This window comes from Triticum dicoccoides, chromosome 6B (genome assembly GCF_002162155.2).
Source record: "Triticum dicoccoides isolate Atlit2015 ecotype Zavitan chromosome 6B, WEW_v2.0, whole genome shotgun sequence".
NCBI classification, from domain to species: domain Eukaryota; kingdom Viridiplantae; phylum Streptophyta; class Magnoliopsida; order Poales; family Poaceae; genus Triticum; species Triticum dicoccoides.
The window spans coordinates 648,680,647-648,705,743 of NC_041391.1; the positions used below are offsets into that span (position 1 = coordinate 648,680,647).

The following is a 25,097-nucleotide window of genomic DNA, read 5'->3' on the forward strand; positions in this document are numbered from 1 at the left end:
GCCGGCCAGGGCGCCCCAAGGCGGGGCAGGGGAGGGGGGGGGAGAGGAGCGGGAGGGGGAGAGAGGAGAGCCATCTGCAGTAAATGATCTTATAAAAGCATTTAGATCATTAAAGTAGTGATCTAAACACCCTTAGGCTACTCATAATGGGGAGTATTATATACTAGTATCATGCATATGATACTGATATAAGAGTATATGATACCACCTTCATATTGCATAATATCATAAAGTAATATTATAGATGACCATATTTATTGCTATGCATGACACAAAATAGCATAATATTTAATATGATACGGTATCTACGTATGTTACTCTAACCCTCTCTCTTCTTTAATTGTGTGCCATATACTCATGTTTGCTAGTCTTAAGTGCATCTTACGGGTTATGTTACCCACTGTGGCCAGTCTTATATTAGTTCACGGAGGGAGTACTAGTTAATTTATTTACCCCCTCGTACCGAATGCGTACACGCAAACTCCTTCAACTAAACTACATATCCACGTGTCTTCATTTAGAAGGGATACTAATAATGTATAGATACCCACATGATTCGGCGCGTTCTTATCAGGAGATATCTACGACCTTGGACATCGATCGGTGGAAGTCGACAGGAAATGATCCTTGCATCCATCCATCTGATGAGATGATGGCCAGTTCGCGACGAACAAATTAAACCGGATACATACGTATACCTGTTTTTGACAGGGATGCATACGTACACTTGGATGGATTACGTACGTGTAGGCGATGTGGCTAGACAGATTTTATTTTTTTTGAGCGGGTGTGGCTAGACAGATAGAAAGTGGCTCCGGTCGACGTCACCCAACCTTCGGACCTGGCCCGATCGACGATCCCAACAAATAGCCTGCGAGCCCGCTTGGCTTGCCCCGACCCCGGCGTGCAACGGCCGAGCCCACGCGCACGCTCTCGCGACCGACACCGGTCGATCGAGTGCATGCGCCCACGACGTCCGCCACCGCCCGCCCGCCCGCCTTCTTCCTTCCCGCGCGCCTTCCTCTTAATTCCCCTTGGATCCACGAGAGTCAAACGAAATCCACAACCCGAAGCGTGCACCAGAGGTCCAGGCCCCGCCTCCGCCTCGCCGCCATGACGCTGCGCGACGGTGCCGTGGACCTGTGGGCGATGGCCGCGGAGCTGGAGCGGCAGTTCGCCGGGTACAAGCAGCGCCTGGCCTCCTCCGGGAGGATCAGCAGCCTCGTCGACGTCGACGACGACGCCCACGTCCTCGCCCTCGACCCCGCACCCGATGACGACGCCGGTGGCGGTGTCGTGGGCAACGGCCGCGTCGAGGAGGAGGAGGAGGACGCGGCGGTCGGAGGCGTGCGGGGGAGGATGTACGAGGCGTACACGCGGCGGCGGGACGAGCGGCTGCGCTCTGTTTGGCGCGCGCGCATGGAGCGCAAGGAGGCTGAGGTCATGGCGCTCTGGGCGCAGCTCGACGCCCGCGCCGGGCCCGGACGCGGCGGCGCTGGCCCGGCCACCGCGGAGGACGACGGCGCGGCCGGAGAGGTAGGTAATTCCGTTACCGTTCGACCGATGACTTTTTCCGTGGACGTGTGTGGTCGCTGTCACGACACGTACGTGCGTGCGTGCGTGCGTGTGCCTTGCCGTGGTTTCCTATCTTGGTCGACCCCTTCAAACGCACGTCGTTTTTGGATGGACCGAACCGAAGGCACGCACGGCTCTGCGTACTCCTCCTACGCGTGCGGTGCGTGCGTGCTTCACACGAGAGATTTCATTCCGTTACATCCGGACTAGCTAGCGCTAGCAGCCTAGCCTAGCTTGTGCTCGACCGGTCGATGCATTTCTATCTGAATTAACGGGTGAAAGCGATGCACGCCATCTCCCGCGCCCATGCATGCATGCATGCAGCCTAGCTATTTTGTTTGCTTGTGGTTTATGCATGGCGTTGATTAGACGGTGGTTGACCCGTCGGTCTGGTTGCGCTTAACTTCATGTTGCACCGCCAGACGACGACGACACGCACGCACCGACGTCCGCACAATTTAGCCCACCAGAGCAACAAAGTTCTCGTGCGCAGTGCAATGCCACACCGCACCGAAAGAAGGGAAACAAGAGTGAGATCACGACCACTGCAGTGCGGCGTCGGACGCTGATTTTGTGTGTCGTCGTCAGTAAAGAGGTCACGCTTTCGGCCTGACCACGATACGATCACCATGTTTGGCGGCCAGCAGGTGCAGTGCCCTTCTGTCTATGCCCACGGTGAATTGAATGCGTTCATCTCGTCCGCGTGCGACATGCACACAGTAGGAGTGGAGGGGCATGTTGAAGAATAGTCGCCAAAAGGAGGAGTCCCGCTTTGGCTCCGTGTCGGCTGCCGAAAGTTTGCGGCATTCGTGCTTGCCATGTAGAACAGGTACTTTGAACACGCTGTCGCAGCGGCCGGGTCAACCCTTAGCCTGTCGCAGATATTGTCGGGTCACGATCAGACCAGGCTCCACCTCGTGTCATCTCACACCTGTTGACTTTCAAAACGATTACGTACCAAATGGGTATTCGTATATTCTCTCCATTCATAGTATGTGTTGCGAAAATGTTTTAAATAAAAAATGTCATAATTTTTTATTCGTGTATGCTATTACTCCGTGGCTTGGGCGTGCTACGGCATCTCCAACGGCAATCACTAAACAGACCTCAAATGTCAGCCGGCCGGGCGAAGGCCCTCCAACGGTATTCCTTGTACTTCCTCCATTCGGAATTACTTGTCACAGAAATGGATGTATCTAGACGTATTTTAGTTCTAGATACACCAATTTTCGAGACAAATAATTCCGAATAGAGGGAGTAATTGGATTGTGAGGTGGGTCAGACGAACCGAGAGGAGAAAGAGATGAGGGGGAGACGTGCTACAATTGACAGTGGGCCGGGCGGACCGTCTGGACTCCCCTAGAGCTCCCCTCCCCTGCCCCCGCCCACGTTTTGGGGCTGGTCTGGAGGATTTCAGACCGCGGACAAATGAGGTGTAGCCTTGGAGGCCTAAAAATGTCTTGATGGTTCAGTTCAGACATATAGGAAGAAATTGATGGACCGGGTTAGAGACGCACTTAGTACAATTCCAGCTTAGGGCTGCCTCGAGGCTGAGACGGGACGCGGAAAGGCAAGGCGGCACGCGGTAGCACCGCCTAACTGCGGTGGGGGAGGGGGCGGAGGTTCGGTCGATGATTGTGAGAAATATAAGGCAGATGCGATTGCTAGAGGAAGAAGAAGGATGTGGAGATCCGACGGTGGAGAGCTCTTTGGTTGAAACCAAAACATTACAGGCATCTAATAAATGAGGTTGTTTGGATTTTGCCCCTGTTTGCCCTGCCAGCAAGGGGCAGGCCAATATTTTGGCGGAGGAATCGGCCACCCTCGCCTCGCCAATAAATTTCGTCAACTGAACGTGAAAGGTTGCTGAGTATGGGGCGAACCAAAAGTTGGAGCCCATCCAAACGGTTGATTGTGCTCCGGCCAATGCCAAAGTTTTGATCCGGCAACCATCGGCACCAATGCAAACAGCCCCAATATCCGCATTTGCTATTGCCAAGGTGCAGCGAGCCCAGGTCTTGAACGGGTAGGAGACGGGGCCGGCAAGAGGAAAGTAGAAGCTTGACTGTTGTGGATGCGAGGGCGAGGGAGGGGCTTGTTAGAGCCGGGTAAAGGTCGGGTAAAGGGGGTGCTCGAGGAGGGGTTGGGTGGACCATGCGAAGAGGAGACGACTTGGAGAGGACAGGGTGGCAAGGTGGCGTGGGAGCACCATCAGTTGCGAGTGCCGGGTCCGTGGCATTTGAGGGAGGTTCTTTGGGACTAGAGAAAGAAGACAGTTCGAGGTGGATGAAGCCTTCTTAGTCCCTCGATTCACATTCACAAATTCACAGATTCAACTGAGTGCACGATTTTGCTCATGCTATGCATAATAGTCACTCCCATAAATAGTCGGTCCCTTTTCTACTCACGAGTAACTAGGAGTATTAAGCTTAGTTTGACATTAATATTTTAAAACCATGGTAATATAGAACCTTAGTATTTTAATGTCTGGCTAATGAATACTTCAATTTTTGAAAACACAATTTTCTCATTTTGCTTTGAAATTTTTTTTTGGAGACGAAGACCTCTTTTTAAAATACACTGTGAAAGACTACAATATTGAAGATGCTATAATTTACTCCCTTCATCTCATAATATAAAAGCGTTTAAATATTTACTTGTTACTAATAAAAATCAAAAAGTCTAGCTTACATTCTTCCTTACGTCCCTTCTTTTACTCCCATAGTATTGCGGATCACCATCTCTCTCTCTCTAAAAAAAAAGGTGCATCGCCATTTGCACCGAGGAGCGTATTGTACAGATTTAATAACTTTAGGCTCCATGGTGCAGCAGGAAACCGAGGGCGGCGGCGAGAGGAGAAGGAGCTCTGACGTGGCTGCTCCGGGCATGGTCTCCGGCAAGAAGCACCCGCGCACCAGGAGGAGCTTCTCGTCGGCCAACCTGGTCAAAAGCACCCGCCCTGACGTCGGGATACGGCGCGCGGTCTCGCAGGAACCACCCGAGCCACCGGCAGGCACTGACGACGGCGCCGGCAGGAAGCACGGCCACCGAGCCCGGCCAGTGACCGGCGCCGCGCCGAAGCGCAAGGCCTTGTCGGGGAGCAAGAGCGCCTCGACGAAGGGGCACGGCTCACTCAGGCAGGCTGGCCCGAAGCCGAAGCCGCCGCGCAGCTTCCCCCGGCCGTCCAGCTCCGGCGGCATGGAGGTTGTCAGGGAAGCAGCGCTGCCGCAGAACGCGAACGTGGCTGCACCGATGAGCGACCTTGGTGCTGCTTCCGACATTGGTGAAGCTCAGAAGGCTTCTTCCCGAATACCGTTCTTGGCGTGTGACAATGGCACTGTCACCGAGAACGCGCGAGCCGCTTCGCCGGCATCAGATGGCGGCGAGGTAGTGGACAGTGCAGCTCCAGCAGTAGATGGCGACGAACCTGAAGCGAAGAATGGAGAGCTCGCCAGCGACCTGGAGAGACGCGATGCCGAGGAGATCGTGGTGCGGTCGCCGGAGGCGAAGCTTGGTAACGGAGAGATCACCAGCGACTCGGAGACCGAGCCGAGCTACGTCTTCATCAAGAAGAAGGCCGTCGTTGAGGAGGAGGAAGCCGCGAGGCTCTCTGACGCATTGGCTGGACCAGGATCTGATGAACCACATATCCAGGTCAGGAATGGCACAGACGAGGTGCCGACGGCGGCGAATGCCGAAGAAGCGCCGGCGAGGGGAAGCGCCGACTCGGTCTCCTCCATGTCAGGCCGGGGCTCCGCTCCCAGCAGCCCGCCCTCCTGCAGCTCCCGGGCCCAGTCCATCGAGAGGCTGCTCGGGGAGGACGCCGCGCAGCTGCGGAAGAGGCGAGAGGACCAGAGCGCCACCGGAGGGAGGAGCGTCCCGGCGGTGTCGACACCGGGCAGCGCGGGGAGAAGGGCCTACGGCGCGGCGCCGACGACGTCTCCGAGAGGGACGGCGATGGGGTTCAAGAAGAGGTTCCTGAGCTTCGGGAAGAAGAACAGAGGCAGCAGGGAGGGCGCTACCACGGTCATCGTCGACTGCAGCTCTCCGACGATCGACGACGACGACGGCGCGAACGAGCGGTGGCCGGCCGCCGCCGACTCGATCAGGCCCAGGATGCTGGGCTCCTCCCCGGACGCTGCCTCCGACGACACGGATCAATATGCCGCCTCGCCACAGGGTAAAGAAATGGGAACATTTTTATCACACGTTCTTCTCGTCATTCACTTGCACTGAGCCACTGACAGACAGATTCATAGCTCATTTTGTACCGATGAAATGGAGAAAGTTTCTGCAGTTAATGGCAGTTTCAAATTCAATTAGACTGATGAAATTAGAATAGGAATTACTAATTTGAATGTGATTTTCTTTCTGACGGCTAACGAGTTCTGAATGTTTGTGCAGCCTGCTCTCTGCAGAGCCTCGTGGCTGCTGCTGCTTCTCCTGCAAAGTCTGAGCTGTGTGAGATAGTTCCACCAGAGAAATCACCAAAAGGTAATTACTGCGTACTCACTTGTGCTATTAATAAGATCTGGATTAATTACCATGATTTTTATGTCTGTTCCAGATCGTACCTCGTTTCTGAATTGCTGATGCTGTCTGATTGTGTTACTGCAGCTCACCGTTCGTTCTTCTCGCTCCGGTCCTTCAACTGTGGCCGGAGCTAGCTGGGTTAATTGAAGGATTTACCGTATAGCCCGCAAATGTAAATTTTAGGAAATTGATGGGAAAGAAATATATAGCTGGGTTTGCTGCCTGAAATCTTCTGAACTTTGTGCTTCAGGAGTTGATTGGTTTTAAGAGCACATGTTACTGTTTGTTGATGCAGCACATCAGTCTGTGTAGTGATAAACACGTCCTTTTAACCTGGTGAAACAAAGTGTATGCAGATCATGTTGTGCTGAAAGTATATATGTAGATCACTCGTTCAATTTTTTACCACTATGCTGAATTGCTGATGTTGTTTGATTTTGTTGCTCCAGCTCATTGTTTGTTCTTCTTGCTTCGGTTGTTCAACCGTGGCAGAAGCTCTAGCTGAATCTACGAGTTTAGTACAGCAGCCATTGTATTTTTTTTGAAATTGATTTGAAGATTGCTTACAACGTATGCCATGTGGTAAATTTTAGGAAATTAATTCAGAAAGAAATAGCTCGGTTTGTTGCCTGAAATATTTCGAACCAGAATCAGCCCTTGGGTGGCAGGGCCAGAAGGGCGGTAGTGCAAGGCCCAAGGGGTTCACAAATATATGCCTTGAAAAAATAGATGTATTTATGAATTGCATAGAAAAACAAAATACCATGATGTATGATTGCGGCGGATCTGGGGTTCCCGGCCCAGATCTGTTCCTCTCCGGCGGCGGTCCTAGAGTTCTTCTAGCGTCAAGACGGTGTTCTGCTTCATGCCGACCGTCATTGATCTACCATCTGTATGCTCCTGTTACAAGGAATTGATCATTGTAGTGGGATCTTTTGTTCTTCTTCTTCTTCTTTTGGTTGTGTGCATCTGTAATGTCTTTACGACATTTCGTTGTTGCAGAGGCCGGGTGTAATTGATATCTCCACGATATTAATATATTCTCTTTGTAAAGAAAAGTTCTCAGTCACTCTAGCATCAAGTCCGGGGAGTTGTGTTAGGTCTTTGTCCCATATGGTCCGGGAGAGGGTTCCGACTAGTCGCATTGTGACTTGAAGCCTTTGACCATCTAGCCCCACTCGAGGCCTTCCTGACATAGGACAAGGTCTCGCTCCGTTGAAATGATTAAACTGATTCAAAATCGTTTTTATGTTGTTTATGTTTGTGTACAACGACATTATTGATACCTCCTAGTCAAGGGTTGTTTTCATAACACCGACACATCCATTTTAAGACAAACCACTAGGAAATATTTTTAATATTCTAGAATTTTCTATTTAATTTGTAGATAGTTATCCCTCTTGTTCAGTTGCACAAAAAATAGGCAATCATGCATTCTGGATACATCACTCAACTTTATAGCTCTTTGTCGTGATATTTAAGGAAACTACAATAAAAATAATAATGTTAATATAACTTTGCAGTTGATATAAGCGGCATGGATTAATCTGTGAAGACTTATATTTATGTTTTATTTTCATTTTATTGGATCTCAAAGAATTTAGTTTAAAACAACAAAAGAAGAGACAATATATAGAAAAGGAAACTACTACATCGCACTTCATATTATATATGCGTGTAATTTAGTTAAATTGTATTTGTCACAGGTTCAAATTTATAATAAATACATTGTAGTATCTTAATGCCTACTAATATTATTACACATTTGTTAAATATAATAAAATATGTATTAGTTAAAACCTTATTCGAAAAGTACAAGTTCTAAGTACAAGGTAATTAAAAAAGTTCAGTCTAAATATATCATATTCATATTAGCACATATGCCCATGCGTTGAAATTGGAAAGAAAAAGTTGATTAAAATTTAATAAGGATCATAAGATGTATCGCAATGCAAGGAAAATTGGCGGACAATGTTAAATCCCTTCAAGGGTATGAAAGAGGATTTTGACTGATAGGGTTTTATTTCTCATAATTGATATTTTATTTCAGTGTCTTTGAATCCTTCATCTGTACTAGATCGGGACCGCGCCTTGGCGCAAGGGTGTCGGTCCCAACGATATGGTCAAGCAGATAATGATCATTCAGTAAGAAGCAAGATATTATCGAGTTCAACATCGTCATGAAATTATAAACACTCAGTTACTTCTTTAGACCACAAAAGCTAATAACTAAACATTAAGTTCAATACTAAGAGCACGAACACGAGAGAGGAAGTACTAATAGCAGGAACATAATAAGAAAGCAAAAGCCAGGCATACTGACGGTAGAGGCGGTCAAACTACAAAGCAATAGCTATTAGGTATACTAATTAGTAGCTCTATCCAACTGCCTTGTCGGTCAACTTCATAGGCACGCTTAGATGATCAACCGCGTGGCCTTGGTGTGAAAGCAACTGGCGCAAGCACATCATGTTCTTGTGCCTAAGACCGTCTTTTTATTTGAATAATCTCAGCCCATGTGGGAAACTAAAGCATGATGGCACGAACTTCAGAAGATGTCCTGTACTCAAAGATGACTTGAATTCGATGGTTCTACAAAACAGATAAAAATAAAAATCATTATTCTATTGATAAGTAAGGAAAAGGGAACAAATAACAAACATCTACTTCGGATTAGCTAGTGTTAATAAACCATTAAAGATTACTGAGTGTACAAAAAATATATATAGCAGCAACTCTTATAGATCCTTCCTAATACAGATAATAGAAATATTTTGGAGAGGGTATTGAAGATAAATTAAATTTATTTGGTTCTTAGCCATTTATGTGGGGTTACATGATGTATTCAACGGCCATGAGAATAGTGCAAGGAATTTAAGGATACAGAGCTATACAAGGAATTTAAGGATAAAGAGTTACTTGTCTGCTGAGTGGGTTCAGAGCGACGAACGTGAATGGTGTCAAGGAGGTCAACAGTCACACTGCCAGATCACTGCAGTTCCATTGCTCGACACCATAATCGACGGTGGCGTCCTCTACTGGTTTGATTCAAACTATCAATGGTATGCCTCCTTCCCTGTATAAACATCTGGGGATAAATTCATCTACAGGGTCAAAACAGATGCTGGATTAACACATATTCAGAACCTGGAACCAAGAAAAATTTTGCGCAACTGTGGAGTAAGCAAATTGAATGTATATCATAATGTGTTTTGTCACTTGCATGATATCTGCAACTGAGTTGAATGTATATCATAATGCGCGGCATGCCATCTACAGTTAAATGTATATCATAATGCGTTTCAAGCCGACGCATCAAAAGGAGAGTGCATTGAATGCCATCTACAACAAATAGTTAGAAATTAATCACCAGGAAAAGAATAATCGGGAGAGGACAAAGCAAACTCGAAAAGAAAAACTACCAACAAATATATGAAAGAGAGACAAATTACATGCAATTAGCATGATGCGGGTAGTGTATGGATATACGCCCCCTCTCCCTACATGAAATCATTTATTATTCGAGCGAAAGCACTATTCCAAGAAGAAGAAATCGACTATCTCGTTTTATGATTATAACAAAAGGATATGCACAGACGAAGGCAGCTGAACCCAAAACAAACAAAAAAAAGCACCACACTGCAAAATATAAGACCATGATGGTACACAGATATCTCAAAAGGCCCCAGCAGAGGCATACCCCTAAGGGTAAACGATATTCTGTGTTTCAATACTACATTCTACAACTTTATCTTCAGTAAATATTTTTAGCAATTCTCTTAATGCACATGAGACAGAACATCATATAGTTGTCCATGAGTAAACGTATGATCTGCTAGCTTTTTGCATAATAAAAAAGCAGCAGGCCACAATTCAGAAGAGTGAACTGGGAGGACTATTGCAATTGCTATACCGGAATCCTACATCCAAGAAGAATAGTGGGCACCAAGATTACTCGAAGAACATGTCAGCAATGAAAAAGATACTAAAAGGATTGTTGGAAATATGCCCTAGAGGCAATAATAAAAGGATTATTATTATATTTCTTTGTTCATGATAGTTGTCTTTTATTCATGCTATAATTGTATTATCCGGAAATCGTAATACACGTGTGAATACTTAGACCACAACATGTCCCTAGTGAGCCTCTAGTTGACTAGCTCGTTGATCAACAGATAGTCATGGTTTCCTGACTATGGACTTTGGATGTCGTCGATAACGGGATCACATCACTGGGAGAATGATGTGATGGACAAGACCCAATCCTAAGCATAGCACAAGATTGTGTAGTTCGTTTTGCTAGAGCTTTTCCAATGTCAAATATCTCTTCCTTAGACCATGAGATCGTGTAACTCCCGGATACCGTAGAAGTGCTTTGGGTGTACCAAACGTCACAACGTAACTGGGTGACTATAAAGGTGCACTACAGGTATCTCCGAAAGTGTCTGTTGGGTTGACACGGATTGAGACTGGAATTTGTCACTCCGTATTACGGAGAGGTATCACTAGGCCCACTCGGTAGTGCATCATCATAATGAGCTCAAAGTGACCAAGTGTCTGGTCACGGGATCATGCATTACGGTACGAGTAAAGTGACTTGCCGGCAACGAGATTGAACGAGGTATTGGGATACCGACGATCGAATCTCGGGCAAGTAACATACCGTCTGAGAAAGGGAATTGTATACGGGGTTGATTGAATCCTCGACATCGTGGTTCATCCGATGAGATCATCGAGGAGTATGTGGGAGCCAACATGGGTATCCAAATCCCGCTGTTGGTTATTGACCGGAGAGCCGTCTCGGTCATGTCTGCATATCTCCTGAACCCGTAGGGTCTACACACTTAAGGTTCGGTGACGCTAGGGTTGTATGAATATGAGTATGCAGCAAACCGAATGTTGTTCGGAGTCCCGGATGAGATCCCGGACGTCACGAGGAGTTCCGGAATGGTCCGGAGGTAAAGAATTATATATAGGAAGTGCTGTTTCGGCCATCGGGAAAGTTTGGGGGTCACCCGATATTGTACCGGGACCGCCGGAAGGGTCCCGGGGGTCCACCGAGTGGGGCCACCTATCCCGAAGGGCCCCGTGGGCTGAAGTGGGAGGGGAACCAGCCCCTACTGGGCTGGTGCGCCCCCCCCCCCTTGGGCCCCTCTGCACCTAGGGTTGAAAACCCTAGGGTGGGGGGCGCACCCCACTTGCCTTGGGGGGCACTCCACCCCCCCTGGCCGCCGCCCCCCTTGGAGATCTGATCTCTAGGGCCGGCGCCCCCTGGGGGCCTATATAAAGGAGGTGGGGAGGGAGAGCAGCCGCACCTAAGTCTTGGCGCCTCCCTTCCCCTGCCACACCTCTTCCTCCTCCCGCAGTTGCTTGGCGAAGCCCTGCCGGAGTCCTGCTGCATCCACCACCACGCCGTCGTGCTGCTGGATCTTCATCAACCTCTCCTTTCCCCTTGCTGGATCAAGACGGAGGAGACATCACGCTGACCGTACGTGTGTTGAACTCGGAGGTGTCGTCCGTTCGGCGCTAGGATCTCCGGTGATAGGATCACGACGAGAACGACTCCATCATCCCCGTTCTCTTGAACGCTTCCGCTCGCGATCTATAAAGGTATGTAGATGCACTCCTATCACTCGTTGATTAGATGAACTCATAGATGGATCTTGGTGAAACCGTAGGAAATTTTTTATTTTCTGCAACGTTCCCCAACAGTGGCATCATGAGCTAGGTCTATGCGTAGTCCTCTATTGCACGAGTAGAACACAATTTTGTTGTGGGCGTAGATCTTGTCAACTTGCTTGCCGCTACTAGTCTTATTTTGCTTCAGCGGTATTGTGGGATGAAGCGGCCCAGACCGACCTTACACGTACGCTTACGTGAGACAGGTTCCACCGACTGACATGCACTAGTTGCATAAGGTGGCTAGCGGGTGTCTGTGTCTCCTACTTTAGTTGGAGCGGATTCGACGAAAATGGTCCTTATGAAGGGTAAATAGAAGTTGACAAAATCACGTTGTGGTTATTCGTAGGTAAGAAAACGTTCTTGCTAGAACCCAATTGCAGCCACGTAAAAGATGCAACAACAATTAGAGGACGTCTAACTTGTTTTTGCAGCAATTGTCATGTGATGTGATATGGGCAGAAGTTGTGATGAATGATGAATGATATATTGTGATGTATGAGATCATGTTCTTGTAATAGGAATCACGACTTGCATGTCGATGAGTATGACAACCGGCAGGAGCCATAGGAGTTGTCTTTATTTTTTGTATGACCTGCGTGTCATTGAAGAACGCCATGTAAATTACTTTACTTTATTGCTAAACGCGTTAGCCATAGAAGTAGAAGTAGTCGTTGGCGTGACAACTTCATGAAGACACGATGATGGAGATCATGGTGTCATGCCGGTGACGAAGATGATCATGGAGCCCTGAAGATGGAGATCAAAGGAGCTATATGATATTGGCCATATCATGTCACTATTATATAATTGCATGTGATGTTTATTATGTTTATGCATCTTGTTTACTTAGAACGATGGTAGTAAATAAGATGATCCCTTATAATAATTTCAAGAAAGTGTTCCCCCTAACTGTGCGCCGTTGCTAAAGTTCGTCGTTTCGAAGCACCACGTGATGATCGGGTGTGATAGATTCTTACGTTCACATACAACGGGTGTAAGACGGTTTTACACATGCAAAACACTTAGGGTTAACTTGACGAGCCTAGCATGTACAGACATGGCCTCGAAACACAAGAGACCGAAAGGTCGAACATGAGTCATATGGAAGATACGATCAACATGGAGATGTTCACCGATGATGACTAGTCCGTCTCACGTGATGATCGAACACGGCTTAGTCGACTCGGATCGTGTAACACTTAGATGACTAGAGGGATGTCAATCTGAGTGGGAGTTCATTAAATAATTTGATTAGATGAACTTAATTATCATGAACTTAGTCTGAAACCTTTGCAAATATGTCTTGTAGATCAAATGGCCAACGCTCATGTCAACATGAACTTCAACGCGTTCCTAGAGAAATCCAAGCTGAAAGATGATGGCAGCAACTATACGGACTGGGTCCGGAACCTGAGGATCATCCTCATAGCTGCCAAGAAAGCATATGTCCTAGAAGAACCACTAGGTGAAGCACCCATCCCAGAGAACCAAGACGTTATGAACGCTTGGCAGTCACGTGCTGATGATTACTCCCTCGTTCAGTGTGGCATGCTTTACAGCTTAGAACCGGGGCTCCAAAAGCGTTTTGAGAAACACGGAGCATATGAGATATTCGAGGAGCTGAAAATGGTTTTCCAAGCTCATGCCCGGGTCGAGAGATATGAAGTCTCCGACAAGCTCTATAGTTGTAAGATGGAGGAAAACAGTTCTGTCAGTGAGAATATACTCAAAATTTCTAGGTTGCACAACCGCCTGTCCTAGCTGGAGATCAACCTCCCGGATGAGGCGGTCATTGACAGAATCCTTCAGTCGCTCCCACCGAGCTACAAGAGCTTTGTGTTGAACTACAATATGCAGGGGATGGTGAAGATCATTCCTGAAGTATTTTCAATGCTGAAGTCAGCAGAGGTTGAAATCAAGAAAGAACATCAAGTGTTGATGGTCAATAAGACCACTAAGTTCAAGAAGGGCAAGGGTAGAAGAACTTCAAAAAGGAAGGCAAAGATGTTGCCGCGCCCGGTAAGCCAGTTGCCGGGAAGAAGTCAAAGAATGGACCCAAGCCTGAGACTGAGTGCTTTTATAGCAAAGGGAATGGTCACTGGAAGCGGAACTGCCCCAAATACTTAGCGGACAAGAAGGCCGGCAACACTAAAGGTATATGTGATATACATGTAATTGATGTGTACCTTACCAGTACTCGTAGTAACTCCTGGGTATTTGATACCGGTGCCGTTGCTCATATTTATAACTCACAGCAGGAGCTGCGGAATAAGCGGAGACTGGCGAAGGACGAGGTGACGATGCGCGTCGGGAATGGTTCCAAGGTCGATGTGATCGCTGTCGGCACGCTACCTCTACATTTATCCACAGGATTTGTTATGAACCTCAATAATTGTTATTTAGTGCCAAGTTTGAGCATGAACATTGTATCTGGATCTCGTTTAATACGAGATGGCTACTCATTTAAATCCAAGAATAATGGTTGTTCTATTTATATGAGAGATATGTTTTATGGTCATGCCCCGATGGTCAATGGTTTATTCTTAATGAATCTCGAACGTAATGTTACACATATTCATAGTGTGAATACCAAAAGATGTAAAGTTGGTAACGATAGTCCCACATACTTGTGGCGCTGCCGCCTTGGTCACATTGGTGTCAAGCACATGAAGAAGCTCCATGCTGATGGACTTTTAGAGTCTCTCGATTATGAATCATTTGACACATGCGAACCATGCCTCATGGGAAAAATGACCAAGACTCCGTTCTCCGGAACAATGGAGCGAGCAACCAACTTATTGGAAATCATACATACTGATGTGTGTGGTCCAATGAGCGTTGAGGCTCGCGGAGGATATCGTTATGTTCTCACTCTCACTGATGACTTGAGTAGATATGGGTATGTCTACTTGATGAAACACAAGTCTGAGACCTTTGAAAAGTTCAAGGAATTTCAGAATGAGGTAGAGAATCAACGTGACCGAAAGATAAAGTTTCTACGATCAGATCGTGGAGGAGAATATTTAAGTCACGAATTTGGTACACACTTAAGGAAATGTGGAATCGTTTCACAACTCACACCGCCTGGAACACCTCAGCGTAACGGTGTGTCCGAACGTCGTAATCGCACTCTATTGGATATGGTGCGATCTATGATGTCTCTTACCGATTTACCGCTATCATTTTGGGGATACGCTCTAGAGATAGCTACATTCACTTTAAATAGGGCACCGTCTAAATCCGTTGAGACGACACCGTATGAATTATGGTTTGGGAAGAAACCTAAGCTGTCGTTTCTAAAAGTTTGGGGATGCGATGCTTATGTCAAGAACTTCAACCTGAAAAGCTCGAACTCAAGTCAGAAAAATGCGTCTTCATAGGATACCCTAAGGAAACCATTGGGTATTTAGATCCGAAGGCAAGATATTTGTTGCCAAGAACGGATCCTTTCTGGAAAAAGAGTTTCTCTCAAAAGGAGTAAATGGGAGGAAAGTAGAACTCGATGAAGTACTACCTCTTGAACTGGAAAGTAGTGTAGCTCAGGAAAATGTTCCTGTGGTGCCTACACCGACTAGAGAGGAAATTAATGATGATGATCAAGGTACTTCGGATCAAGTTGCTATTGAACTTCGTAGGTCCACAAGGACACGTTCCACACCAGAGTGGTATGGCAACCCTGTCCTGGAAATTATGTTGTTAGACAACGGTGAACCTTCTATGGAGAAGCGACGGTGGGCCCAGATTCCAACAAATGGCTTGAAGCCATGCAATCCGAGATAGAATCCATGTATGAAAACAAAGTATGGACTTTGACAGACTTGCCCGATGATCGGCGAGCGATAGAAAACAAATGGATTTTTAAGAAGAAGACGGACGCGGATGGTAATGTCACCATCTATAAAGCTCAACTTGTTGCTAAGGGTTATCAACAAGTTCAAGGGGTTGAATACGATGAGACTTTCTCTCCCGTAGCGAAGCTGAAGTCCGTCTGAATCATGTTAGCAATTGCCGCATACTATGATTATGAGATATGGCAGATGGACGTCAAAACGGCATTCCTTAACGGCTATCTTAAGGAAGAGCTGTATATGATGCAGCCAGAAGGTTTTGTCGATCCTAAGAATGCTAACAAAGTATGCAAGCTCCAGCGATCCATTTATGGACTGGTGCAAGCATCTCAGAGTTGGAACATTCGCTTTGATGAGATGATCAAAGCGTTTGGGTTTATGCAGACTTATGGAGAAGCCTGCGTTTACAAGAAAGTGAGTGGGAGCTCTGTAGCATTTCTCATATTATATGTAGATGACATACTTTTGATAGGAAATGATATAGAATTCTTGGACAGCATTAAGGCCTACTTGAATAAGTGTTTTTCAATGAAGGACCTTGGAGAAGTTGCTTACATATTAGGCATCAAGATCTATAGGGATAAATCAAGACGCCTCATAGGTCTTTCACAAAGCACATACCTTGATAAGATTTTGAAGAAGTTCAAAATGGATCAGTCCAAGAAAGGGTTCTTGCCTGTACTGCAAGGTGTGAGATTGAGCTCGGCTCAATGCCCGACCACGGCAGAAAATAAAGAAGAGATGGGTGTCATCCCCTATGCCTCAGCCATAGGATCTATTATGTATGCCATGCTGTGTACCAGACCAGATGTAAACCTTGCCGTAAGTTTGGTAGGTAGGTACCAAAGTAATCCCGGCAAGGAACACTAGACAGCAGTCAAGAATATCCTGAAGTACCTGAAAAGGACAAAGGACATGTTTCTCGTTTATGGAGGTGACGAAGAGCTCGTCGTAAAGGGTTACGTCGACGCTAGCTTCGACACAGATCTGGATGACTCTAAGTCACAAACCGGATACGTGTATATGTTGAACGGTGGAGCAGTAAGCTGGTGCAGCTGCAAGCAGAGCGTCGTGGCGGGATCTACATGTGAAGCGGAATACATGGCAGCTTCAGAGGCAGCGCATTTAGCAATCTGGGTGAAGGAGTTCATCACCGACCTAGGAGTCATACCCAATGCGTCGGGGCCGATCAAACTCTTCTGTGACAACACTGGAGCTATTGCCCTTGCCAAGGAGCCCAGATTTCACAAGAAGACCAGGCACATCAAGCGTTGTTTCAACTCCATCCGTGAAAATGTTCAAGATGGAAACATAGATATTTGCAAAGTACATACGGATCTGAATGTCGCAGATCCGTTGACTAAACCTCTTCCGCGAGCAAAACATGATCAACACCAGAACTCTATGGGTGTTCGATTCATCACAATGTAACTAGATTATTGACTCTAGTGCAAGTGGGAGACTGTTGGAAATATGCCCTAGAGGCAATAATAAAAGGATTATTATTATATTTCTTTGTTCATGATAGTTGTCTTTTATTCATGCTATAATTGTATTATCCGGAAATCGTAATACACATGTGAATACTTAGACCACAACATGTCCCTAGTGAGCCTCTAGTTGACTAGCTCGTTGATCAACAGATAGTCATGGTTTCCCGACTATGGACTTTGGATGTCGTTGATAACGGGACCACATCATTGGGAGAATGATGTGATGGACAAGACCCAATCCTAAGCATAGCACAAGATCGTGTAGTTCATTTTGCTAGAGCTTTTCCAATGTCAAGTATCTCTTCCTTAGACCATGAGATCGTGTAACTCCCGGATACCGTAGAAGTGCTTTGGATGTACCAAACGTCACAATGTAACTGGATGACTACAAAGGTGCACTACAGGTATCTCCGAAAGTGTCTGTTGGGTTGACAAGGATTGAGACTGGAATTTGTCACTCCGTATTACGGAGAGGTATCACTGGGCCCACTCGATAGTGCATCATCATAATGAGCTCAAAGTGACCAAGTGTCTGGTCACGGGATCATGCACTACGGTACGAGTAAAGTAAGTTGCCGGCAACGAGATTGAACGAGGTATTGGGATGCCGACGATCGAATCTCGGGCAAGTAACATACCGTCTGACAAAGGGAATTGTATACGGGGTTGATTGAATCCTCGACATCGTGGTTCATCCGATGAGATCATCGAGGAGTATGTGGGAGCCAACATGGGTATCCAGATCCTGCTGTTGGTTATTGACCGGAGAGCCGTCTCGGTCATGTCTGCATATCTCCCGAACCCGTAGGGTCTACACACTTAAGGTTCGGTGATGCTAGGGTTGTATGAATATGAGTATGCAGCAAACCGAATGTTGTTCGGAGTCCCGGATGAGATCCCGGACGTCACGAGGAGTTCCGGAATGGTCCGGAGGTAAAGAATTATATATAGAAAGTGTTGTTTCGGCCATCGGGAAAGTTTCGGGGTCACCCGCTATTGTACCGGGACCGCCGGAAGGGTCCCGGGGGTCCTCCGGGTGGGGCCACCTATCTCGGAGGGGCCCGTGAGCTGAAGTGTGAGGGGAACCAGCCCCTAGTGGGCTGGTGCGCCCCCCCCCTTGGGCCCCCCTGTGCCTAGGGTTGAAAACCCTAGGGTGGGGGGCGCACCCCACTTGCCTTGGGGGGCACTCCACCCCCTGGCCGCCGCCCCCCTTGGAGATCTGATCTCCAGGGCCGGCGCCCCCCTGGGGGCCTATATAAAGGAGGAGGGAGGGAGGGCAGCCGCACCTAAGTCTTGGCGCCTCCCTTACCCTGCTACACCTCTTCCTCCTCCCGCAGTTGCTTGGCGAAGCCCTGCCGGAGTCCTGCTGCATCCACCACCACGCCGTCGTGCTGCTGAATCTTCATCAACCTCTCCTTTCCCCTTACTGGATCAAGACGGAGGAGACGTCACGCTGACCGTACGTGTGTTGAACGCGGAGGTGTCGTCCGTTCGGCGCTAGGATCTCCGGTGATAGGATCACGACGAGAATGACTCCATCATCCCCGTTCTCTTGAACGCTTCCGCTCGCGATCTACAAAGGTATGTAGATGCACTCCTATCACTCGTTGCTTAGATGAACTCATAGATGGATCTTGGTGAAACCGTAGGAAAATTTTTATTTTCTGCAACGTTCCCCAACAAGGATTTATAATATCACTTGGTCGCTGTCTATATGGTCGTATCATAGTTCTGGTTACCTTGCTAACATTTAAAATAAGAAGTGTGTAGTAGATAACCCCCTAATCATGCATAAGACATAAACTGCTCAATAAACAGAGGTATGAAATACTTAGACCAACACCCGAATTGCTTCAGAGTCATAAGGGATGATACATTATGTGTGTGCCTGATATCTGAATCTTAGAATAGCAGGTAGACTTCCTTTTATCTATTTGGAGTGCCAAAACAGTAGGAATTTGTTAATTGGAAATCATATGAAATTACATCATGAAATTTATTATAAGCATTCTTTCTTGCAGAAGCGGGTGGCAAAACGTAATGGAATACCAATTTCAAACCCAGTAAGGTTTAAAAAGTGTACGTGTGGTAACTAATACAATAGATTGCTAAAGAAAGAGATCAATTGTTAAAAGACTCGACAGTAAAAAGAAGCAGAGCACATGGCCATTTGAGGAATGATAGTACGTCTAATGGGAGCCATTATTCAGTCTTTTCTCTAGCCGGCAGCCTAATTGTATGTCCGTTGAAACCATTTTCAAAAAATAAAGGCTTTGTCAGACTCAAAAGAACATGACGTTACTACCAGCTAATACATGACCATGAGATCTTGTATCATAGCCATATTGTGATCTGGTCCTAAATATTGCCATTTTATCTTATGAACATGAAATCTAATCTTTTTGTCTTGTAATAGAGCAAGCACACGCATGCTCTTGCCGTCTGCGGACTTATAGCAAATCCAGTGCCTTACATGAAACAGTCCAAGAACCATATTTCAGATTGCACAACTAAAAGAAGAGAACCATGTAGCAAAGTAACAGTATCAATACATGGAAACCAGCAGAACAGATGATAGGTGGGTATAAAGTAAAGGTTGGTACCTGAGAGTCATGGAAACCAGCAGAAAAGAGGGTTCAACTCTAAATCTCTGTTACGGAGGCCTATCCTTGAATCATCAAAGGTAAAGAAGGAGAAGAATAAGGGGTAAAGAAGAAGAGGCACAGTTAACTGACAATACCTAACAAAATCAATAATGTTGGTGGATCAAATTATCTCTGGGAGCAAAGTACCTAACAGAACAAGGTACTTTTTCCTACTCAAAATAAAAAAGTACAATCAATCTTATGCGACTAAATTCTGAAGTATGTACTGTTGATTTGTGATAAAGGGAAGGAAGTCCACAACTCACACGTATCATCCAAGAATACATGTTTCAGTATTAGACTACAGTCAAATGATGAAATATGCATTTTACGGTTAATATCAGAGAAGACTAACAAATAACCCCCAAGAAAAAGGATATACAATGCATTTGTAATTAATTGTTCATCAGTGGACGTTGATTCTTAGATGTCACTCGTGTCAGCAAGTGAAAGGCTTCAAAATAGATACGCACGAACACATTGCTTTTACAATATACACATGTCACCAAGTTGGGGTTGCAAGGCAAAAGAGTCACTTTTAATTATGGAGCACTAAAGCCGATATAATTCATGGTCTTGCTTATATTCAAATGTCAATTTTGATGTTCCCAGTTCTGATGTTAGGCAAATGAAAATGCGAGATTGAATAGGAATAAGTCAAACATGAGTCGAAGACAAAAGTGTTTGCTACATATTGTATAATCAACGATATATATCGGGCCGTCGCTCCTTCCCCTCAATGCATTTACTACTGGAGCCCTAGCAAGAGCAAAAGCATGTCACTATTTGTACTTGAACTCATACATAAGAGAAGTGAATGTAAATGATTTAAATAGCAGAAAATGCAACAGAGAGTGGGATTTGTGCAGGCTTAGAGACAACATGCCAATAAATTAATCGACGTGTCCTCTTTTGATCCTTTGATGCGGTCATAAACAGTGAAAGCTACATGGCATGCTATTTTAAACTGAACTAAGCATCAGTCAGTTCGTAAACAAATAATTCTTGAGCCAACCAAAATTATGCCACTATTGAAACAACACATGCACCCCATAATCCAACCATCCATGAAAATTAGAGATAAGTAACAGACTTTTTTGTAACAAAATTATGCCCCTCAATGCATATCAAGAACTGCTCCTCATACTTTGCAGGTGTATATGATTCATAACTAAAGCACCAAATGGTATATATAAAATTTGTAGCTCCCTACCAAATAAAGAGCTGCAATGGCAGAGATCAAATGGATAACCACGTAACTATTGAGGAGAGCAAATGATCGAATGACGGCAACGGCATGACAACATTAGTAGGGTGAACCTAAACATTCCTTAGGATTATTGGAGAAATAACACAAACTGTATCTTTCTACTTCTTCATCTGTAGGCAGTATGGAAGCAGTAATACAGTTAACCAAGTCACATAGTAGCTAGACGACTGTAAGAGAAGCGGCAGTAATACAGTTAACCAAGTCATATAGTAGCTAGATGACTGTAAGAGAAGCAGCAGCGAAGAGAATATCATGTAGCCAAATAGAGGAAATACTGAATAATAATGAAGACATAATACCTATATAAAGTGGTCGGCATTTTGAAGTACAAGTATTTCAGAGACATATAAATCAATCGACCAGAACCTTGACTTCTAGTCTACAACACAAAAAGTTCAGAACAACTAAATCTCAGTTATACTTGCACAGGGAGACAGAGCGCCATTAGAATCACATAAATAGATCACCTCAGAGACCATCAGTACCTCACACAACGTCATGCCACATCCAACACCATCTTGTCGTGAAAGGAGAAACCAAGATAATTAGGTCCATTTTGGAAGTTACTCAATCCACCACTCCGATCCATTATATTTATCCTGTGAGTGGCATACCAAAAGGCTCACAAATATGGTGGCAATCTATATATAAATATAAGCCATCAGTAGTAGTTGGCAGTAAACTATAAGCATTATTCTTGGCCAGTACGACTAAAATCGTGTTTTATTAATATAAAACAGAAGCACATTTGCCGTATATATACAAACAATAATCATGAGGCAGTAGTGGTGGCTTATCCCAAAAGAGGGGACACATAGAAACCAAATCAAGAGCTCCACATTCATAATAAGTCCGGATGAAAATTATAGTACATGCATGATGACAATGGCAGAAGGGGGAAATCATAGACAAACTAATTAGTTACTCTGGTAGAACAACATCGCGTGGAACGCAGAGCTGGTGATATGACATTTGTTCTATGGCAGTAACCCATGACAAATACAATTACTTCAGTTCATATCCAGTATATATCTCATGATGAGCCAATGAGATCCAAGCTGTGAATGAAAATACATTAATGTGATAACAAAGGATCTGACAAGGATTTTTTTTCATCTTCTCCGGTAACAACACTAAAAAGAGATACAACCAGTTCTCGTTGATGTATATATCTAGCAATTAAAATCATTCTTATAGTTACTGTAAGAAGGAACCAGATTTGGAAAGAGCAGAGTAAGATTTGTACCGGGTACCAAACATGCTATTCTTAAAAAGTAAACAGAAAATTGAATCCCATAAATAGACTTGACAATTGCCGTCTCCGTTGAATTTGATCTCAACCAAGCCGTACAGCACCAATCTAAGTAAGAGATCATATTAGAATAAAATGGCAAAGAATCAGGAAAAACTACCACATAGCATAGAAAATTATGTGCAGATTTATGGGACAAATAATATTCACCGATGCAAACAACTATATATTCACTCACATGATTAGCACTTCACTACAGTATCATAAAAGTTAGTATGATGTTCAGTACAGTATCATAAAAAAGGATTGACCGTAGGTTCATAACACAAATGCCGAAACACATGCAAGTGAATGAAAATTTATCAAAGAATGGGTTTCTTGATCATCGATGGAGAGTTAAGAGATGCAGATTATGAACCTATTGTAACCAAGCATGATTCAATCAAACTGCCCTTTTACCCACATCGTAGGACCTATAGACATAAACACATTGACATATTGGCATGACAACAGAAAAGCGAAGAAAAGAAACAGGAAAAAGAATCATAGTAGAGCATATATTTCATATCAACGCATAATCAATATATGTCAATAGAGTGTAGGTGGAGAAACCTCACCGTCTATCATAACTGAGAGGAGATCAAGTAGACCTTACAAGTTAGAACTGCCCACACCGCCATGGAAGCTTTACCCTTTTATCTCGCATACACACTCGTACCTCTCCTTTCGGAGCCGCTGCAGGAAGGAGAACATCAATGAACATATTGTTTGCTGTAAAATGTAAACACTTCCATGAAAACTAAAACAAAAATAATAAATCAACATCATTTGCATTGCTACGAGCATCTAAAACATAGCTTTTAATGTAGACAGTAAACAAAGACAAATTATATTAGAGGTGCAGACCAGACATAGTACTAAAAGAAGAAGAAAATCATCAACTCCTCCAATTAAGAAACATGCTTGGCTCCTTGGCCACCTAACTATTCCAATGTTTCTCAGCTCTATTCACAAAAATTTCCACTATATTTGACAATAGTGTTTTCAGAACTACCTGCAATAGGAAGATCCCCATGGCTATGGCCATTTCTTCATCATGACAAGCAAATAGTCCAGCCATAGTCACACCAAAAGGAACAACAGTGATGAATCAGCTATGTTGATCACTGCTCGCAACACATGCACACTGCAAAGAAAAGTTTGCATAATCAAGCATTGCAAATACTTGGGATGCTCAGGTGAATCTGAGAATCACACAATTGTCCTCACCTTCTGCAGTATTGATTCATCTGCTTGTGTACCCTGTCACTTCCTCCTGTCAGTCACTCGGCACATGATCAAAGATGGGCCAATGTACCTCGTCGCCTCCTCCTCTGCTGGAGGGCGACCTCCCTGACGATGAAGAGGCAGATGAGGGAAGCAGTTGTGCGGCTGGTCGGCGTCCTGCCTGATAATGAAAGCCGTGCACGTTAAGGGGAGAAGGAACCAGCGAGGCGAGAAAAGGCCAGTTCATGGCCAAATGAAATGATCAGCATAATTTCTGCCACTCATGCAAAAACAGGACGACGTCGGCCGCATATAAAATGACAGATGTGATGTGCAATCAACATATGGCCAAGAATGAGAAAAGGAAAATATAAACTCACTAAGAGCAATGATTGAAGCAGGAGGTATTACATATATGAAAAACCATAGTTTCATACATACTTCTATAGAAATTATGCATCGCAGATTTACCATCAATTAGTTGGTTGCTTAAAATGACATAAATGGATGGATTCACTTAGTAGTAGTACATCAAGTGGGTCCACCATAACATCAAAGATCATTCTGCCTGGGATTCACAGTCTACTGTGTGAAGCAATTACACGATTTTCTGGTTTACCTGAACAGCTAAACACAATTTTTTGTTGCTAGATGGCACATGTCCCGATGAACCGTGGTCAAGGATCTCGGCGGTGTCCATGGAGGCTGAGAAATTAAGATGTTTCTTGACCTAGCAAAAGGGAACCAGATTATTCAAAAGAAGGAAGCATTTGTATATTCAAATATTCTTCAGCATACTCGCCATGATATTAAGATGTTTCTTGATTAAGTAAGGAAACACACAATTAATAAACAGGGGACGGACATGCATCCTTTGGAAAAAGGCAGGGATAAATTGTAGTACCATCAATCCATCTTTAGAAAAGATTCAGGGTTTCAAGTCAAAGATAAATTCATATTGCTAATGTAACTACTATTGTACTTGTCTTAGAAGCATGTCTCAATCGATCAAACCTGATTATAAATATTTATTAGGATAAAATTTTCAATATACAATTTCAAAGTTATATTTCCTTCTAGATCCAAATCATCAACTCCTAATATGCCAAGTGCATCAGATCATCACATAGCAGCTAAAGTAGATGGCCATAGATCCATGGTGACGGGAAGTTTAAAATTTCCCCTGAAGCAAGTAACTATCTATGTATACAACGCAATCAGTGTGCCACTTCACCCGTGCCCACCTCTAGAGGGGGCTCCCAAACAGCTGGTAGCAAGATTGAAACCAGCCAGTGCCCAATGCTAATTGAAACTAAATGACATCTAACGTGAAGACGCTCACTGAATTTCTATTTCAGATACTACTATGTCATCACTTCGACTGGAGCCATCATTATATGCATCTCATAAATCCATCCGGATGAATGCTTCTAATTGAAAATTATCTTTCTAAATTTTCTACTTACTCACTGCATTTGATCCTAGCCTTTATTCCCTGTTATTAGAATTCAGTATGCAAAAAAAGAAAAAAGT

The 25,097-nt window shown here is 44.9% G+C and overlaps 1 protein-coding gene and 1 long non-coding RNA gene across 4 annotated transcripts in view; one reads left to right on the forward strand and one right to left on the reverse strand.

The window, feature by feature from the left end:
• Positions 1-902: 902 nt before the first annotated feature.
• Positions 903-6,517, forward strand: LOC119321742. Its single transcript, XM_037595296.1, has 4 exons — positions 903-1,536; positions 4,405-5,755; positions 5,980-6,069; positions 6,193-6,517. Exons 1-4 carry the CDS (start codon positions 1,114-1,116, stop codon positions 6,240-6,242), a joined length of 1,914 nt encoding a protein of 637 aa, XP_037451193.1. The 5' UTR covers positions 903-1,113; the 3' UTR covers positions 6,243-6,517.
• A 1,645-nt stretch (positions 6,518-8,162) lies between these two features.
• LOC119321753 overlaps positions 8,163-25,097 on the reverse strand; it is a 21,935-nt gene continuing 5,000 nt past the window's right edge. The window contains exons 2-10 of one of the 3 annotated variants that reach the window (XR_005155175.1): positions 24,184-24,294; positions 23,568-23,745; positions 23,353-23,484; positions 22,916-23,033; positions 22,293-22,406; positions 21,532-21,645; positions 21,346-21,425; positions 19,735-20,535; positions 8,163-8,700 (exon numbers count right to left, since the gene is read on the reverse strand). This is a non-coding gene — a long non-coding RNA (uncharacterized LOC119321753). The remainder of the gene's footprint in view (positions 8,701-19,734; positions 20,536-21,345; positions 21,426-21,531; positions 21,646-22,292; positions 22,407-22,915; positions 23,034-23,352; positions 23,485-23,567; positions 23,746-24,183; positions 24,295-25,097) is intronic. The other 2 variants (XR_005155177.1, XR_005155176.1) reach the window with 2 other exon arrangements.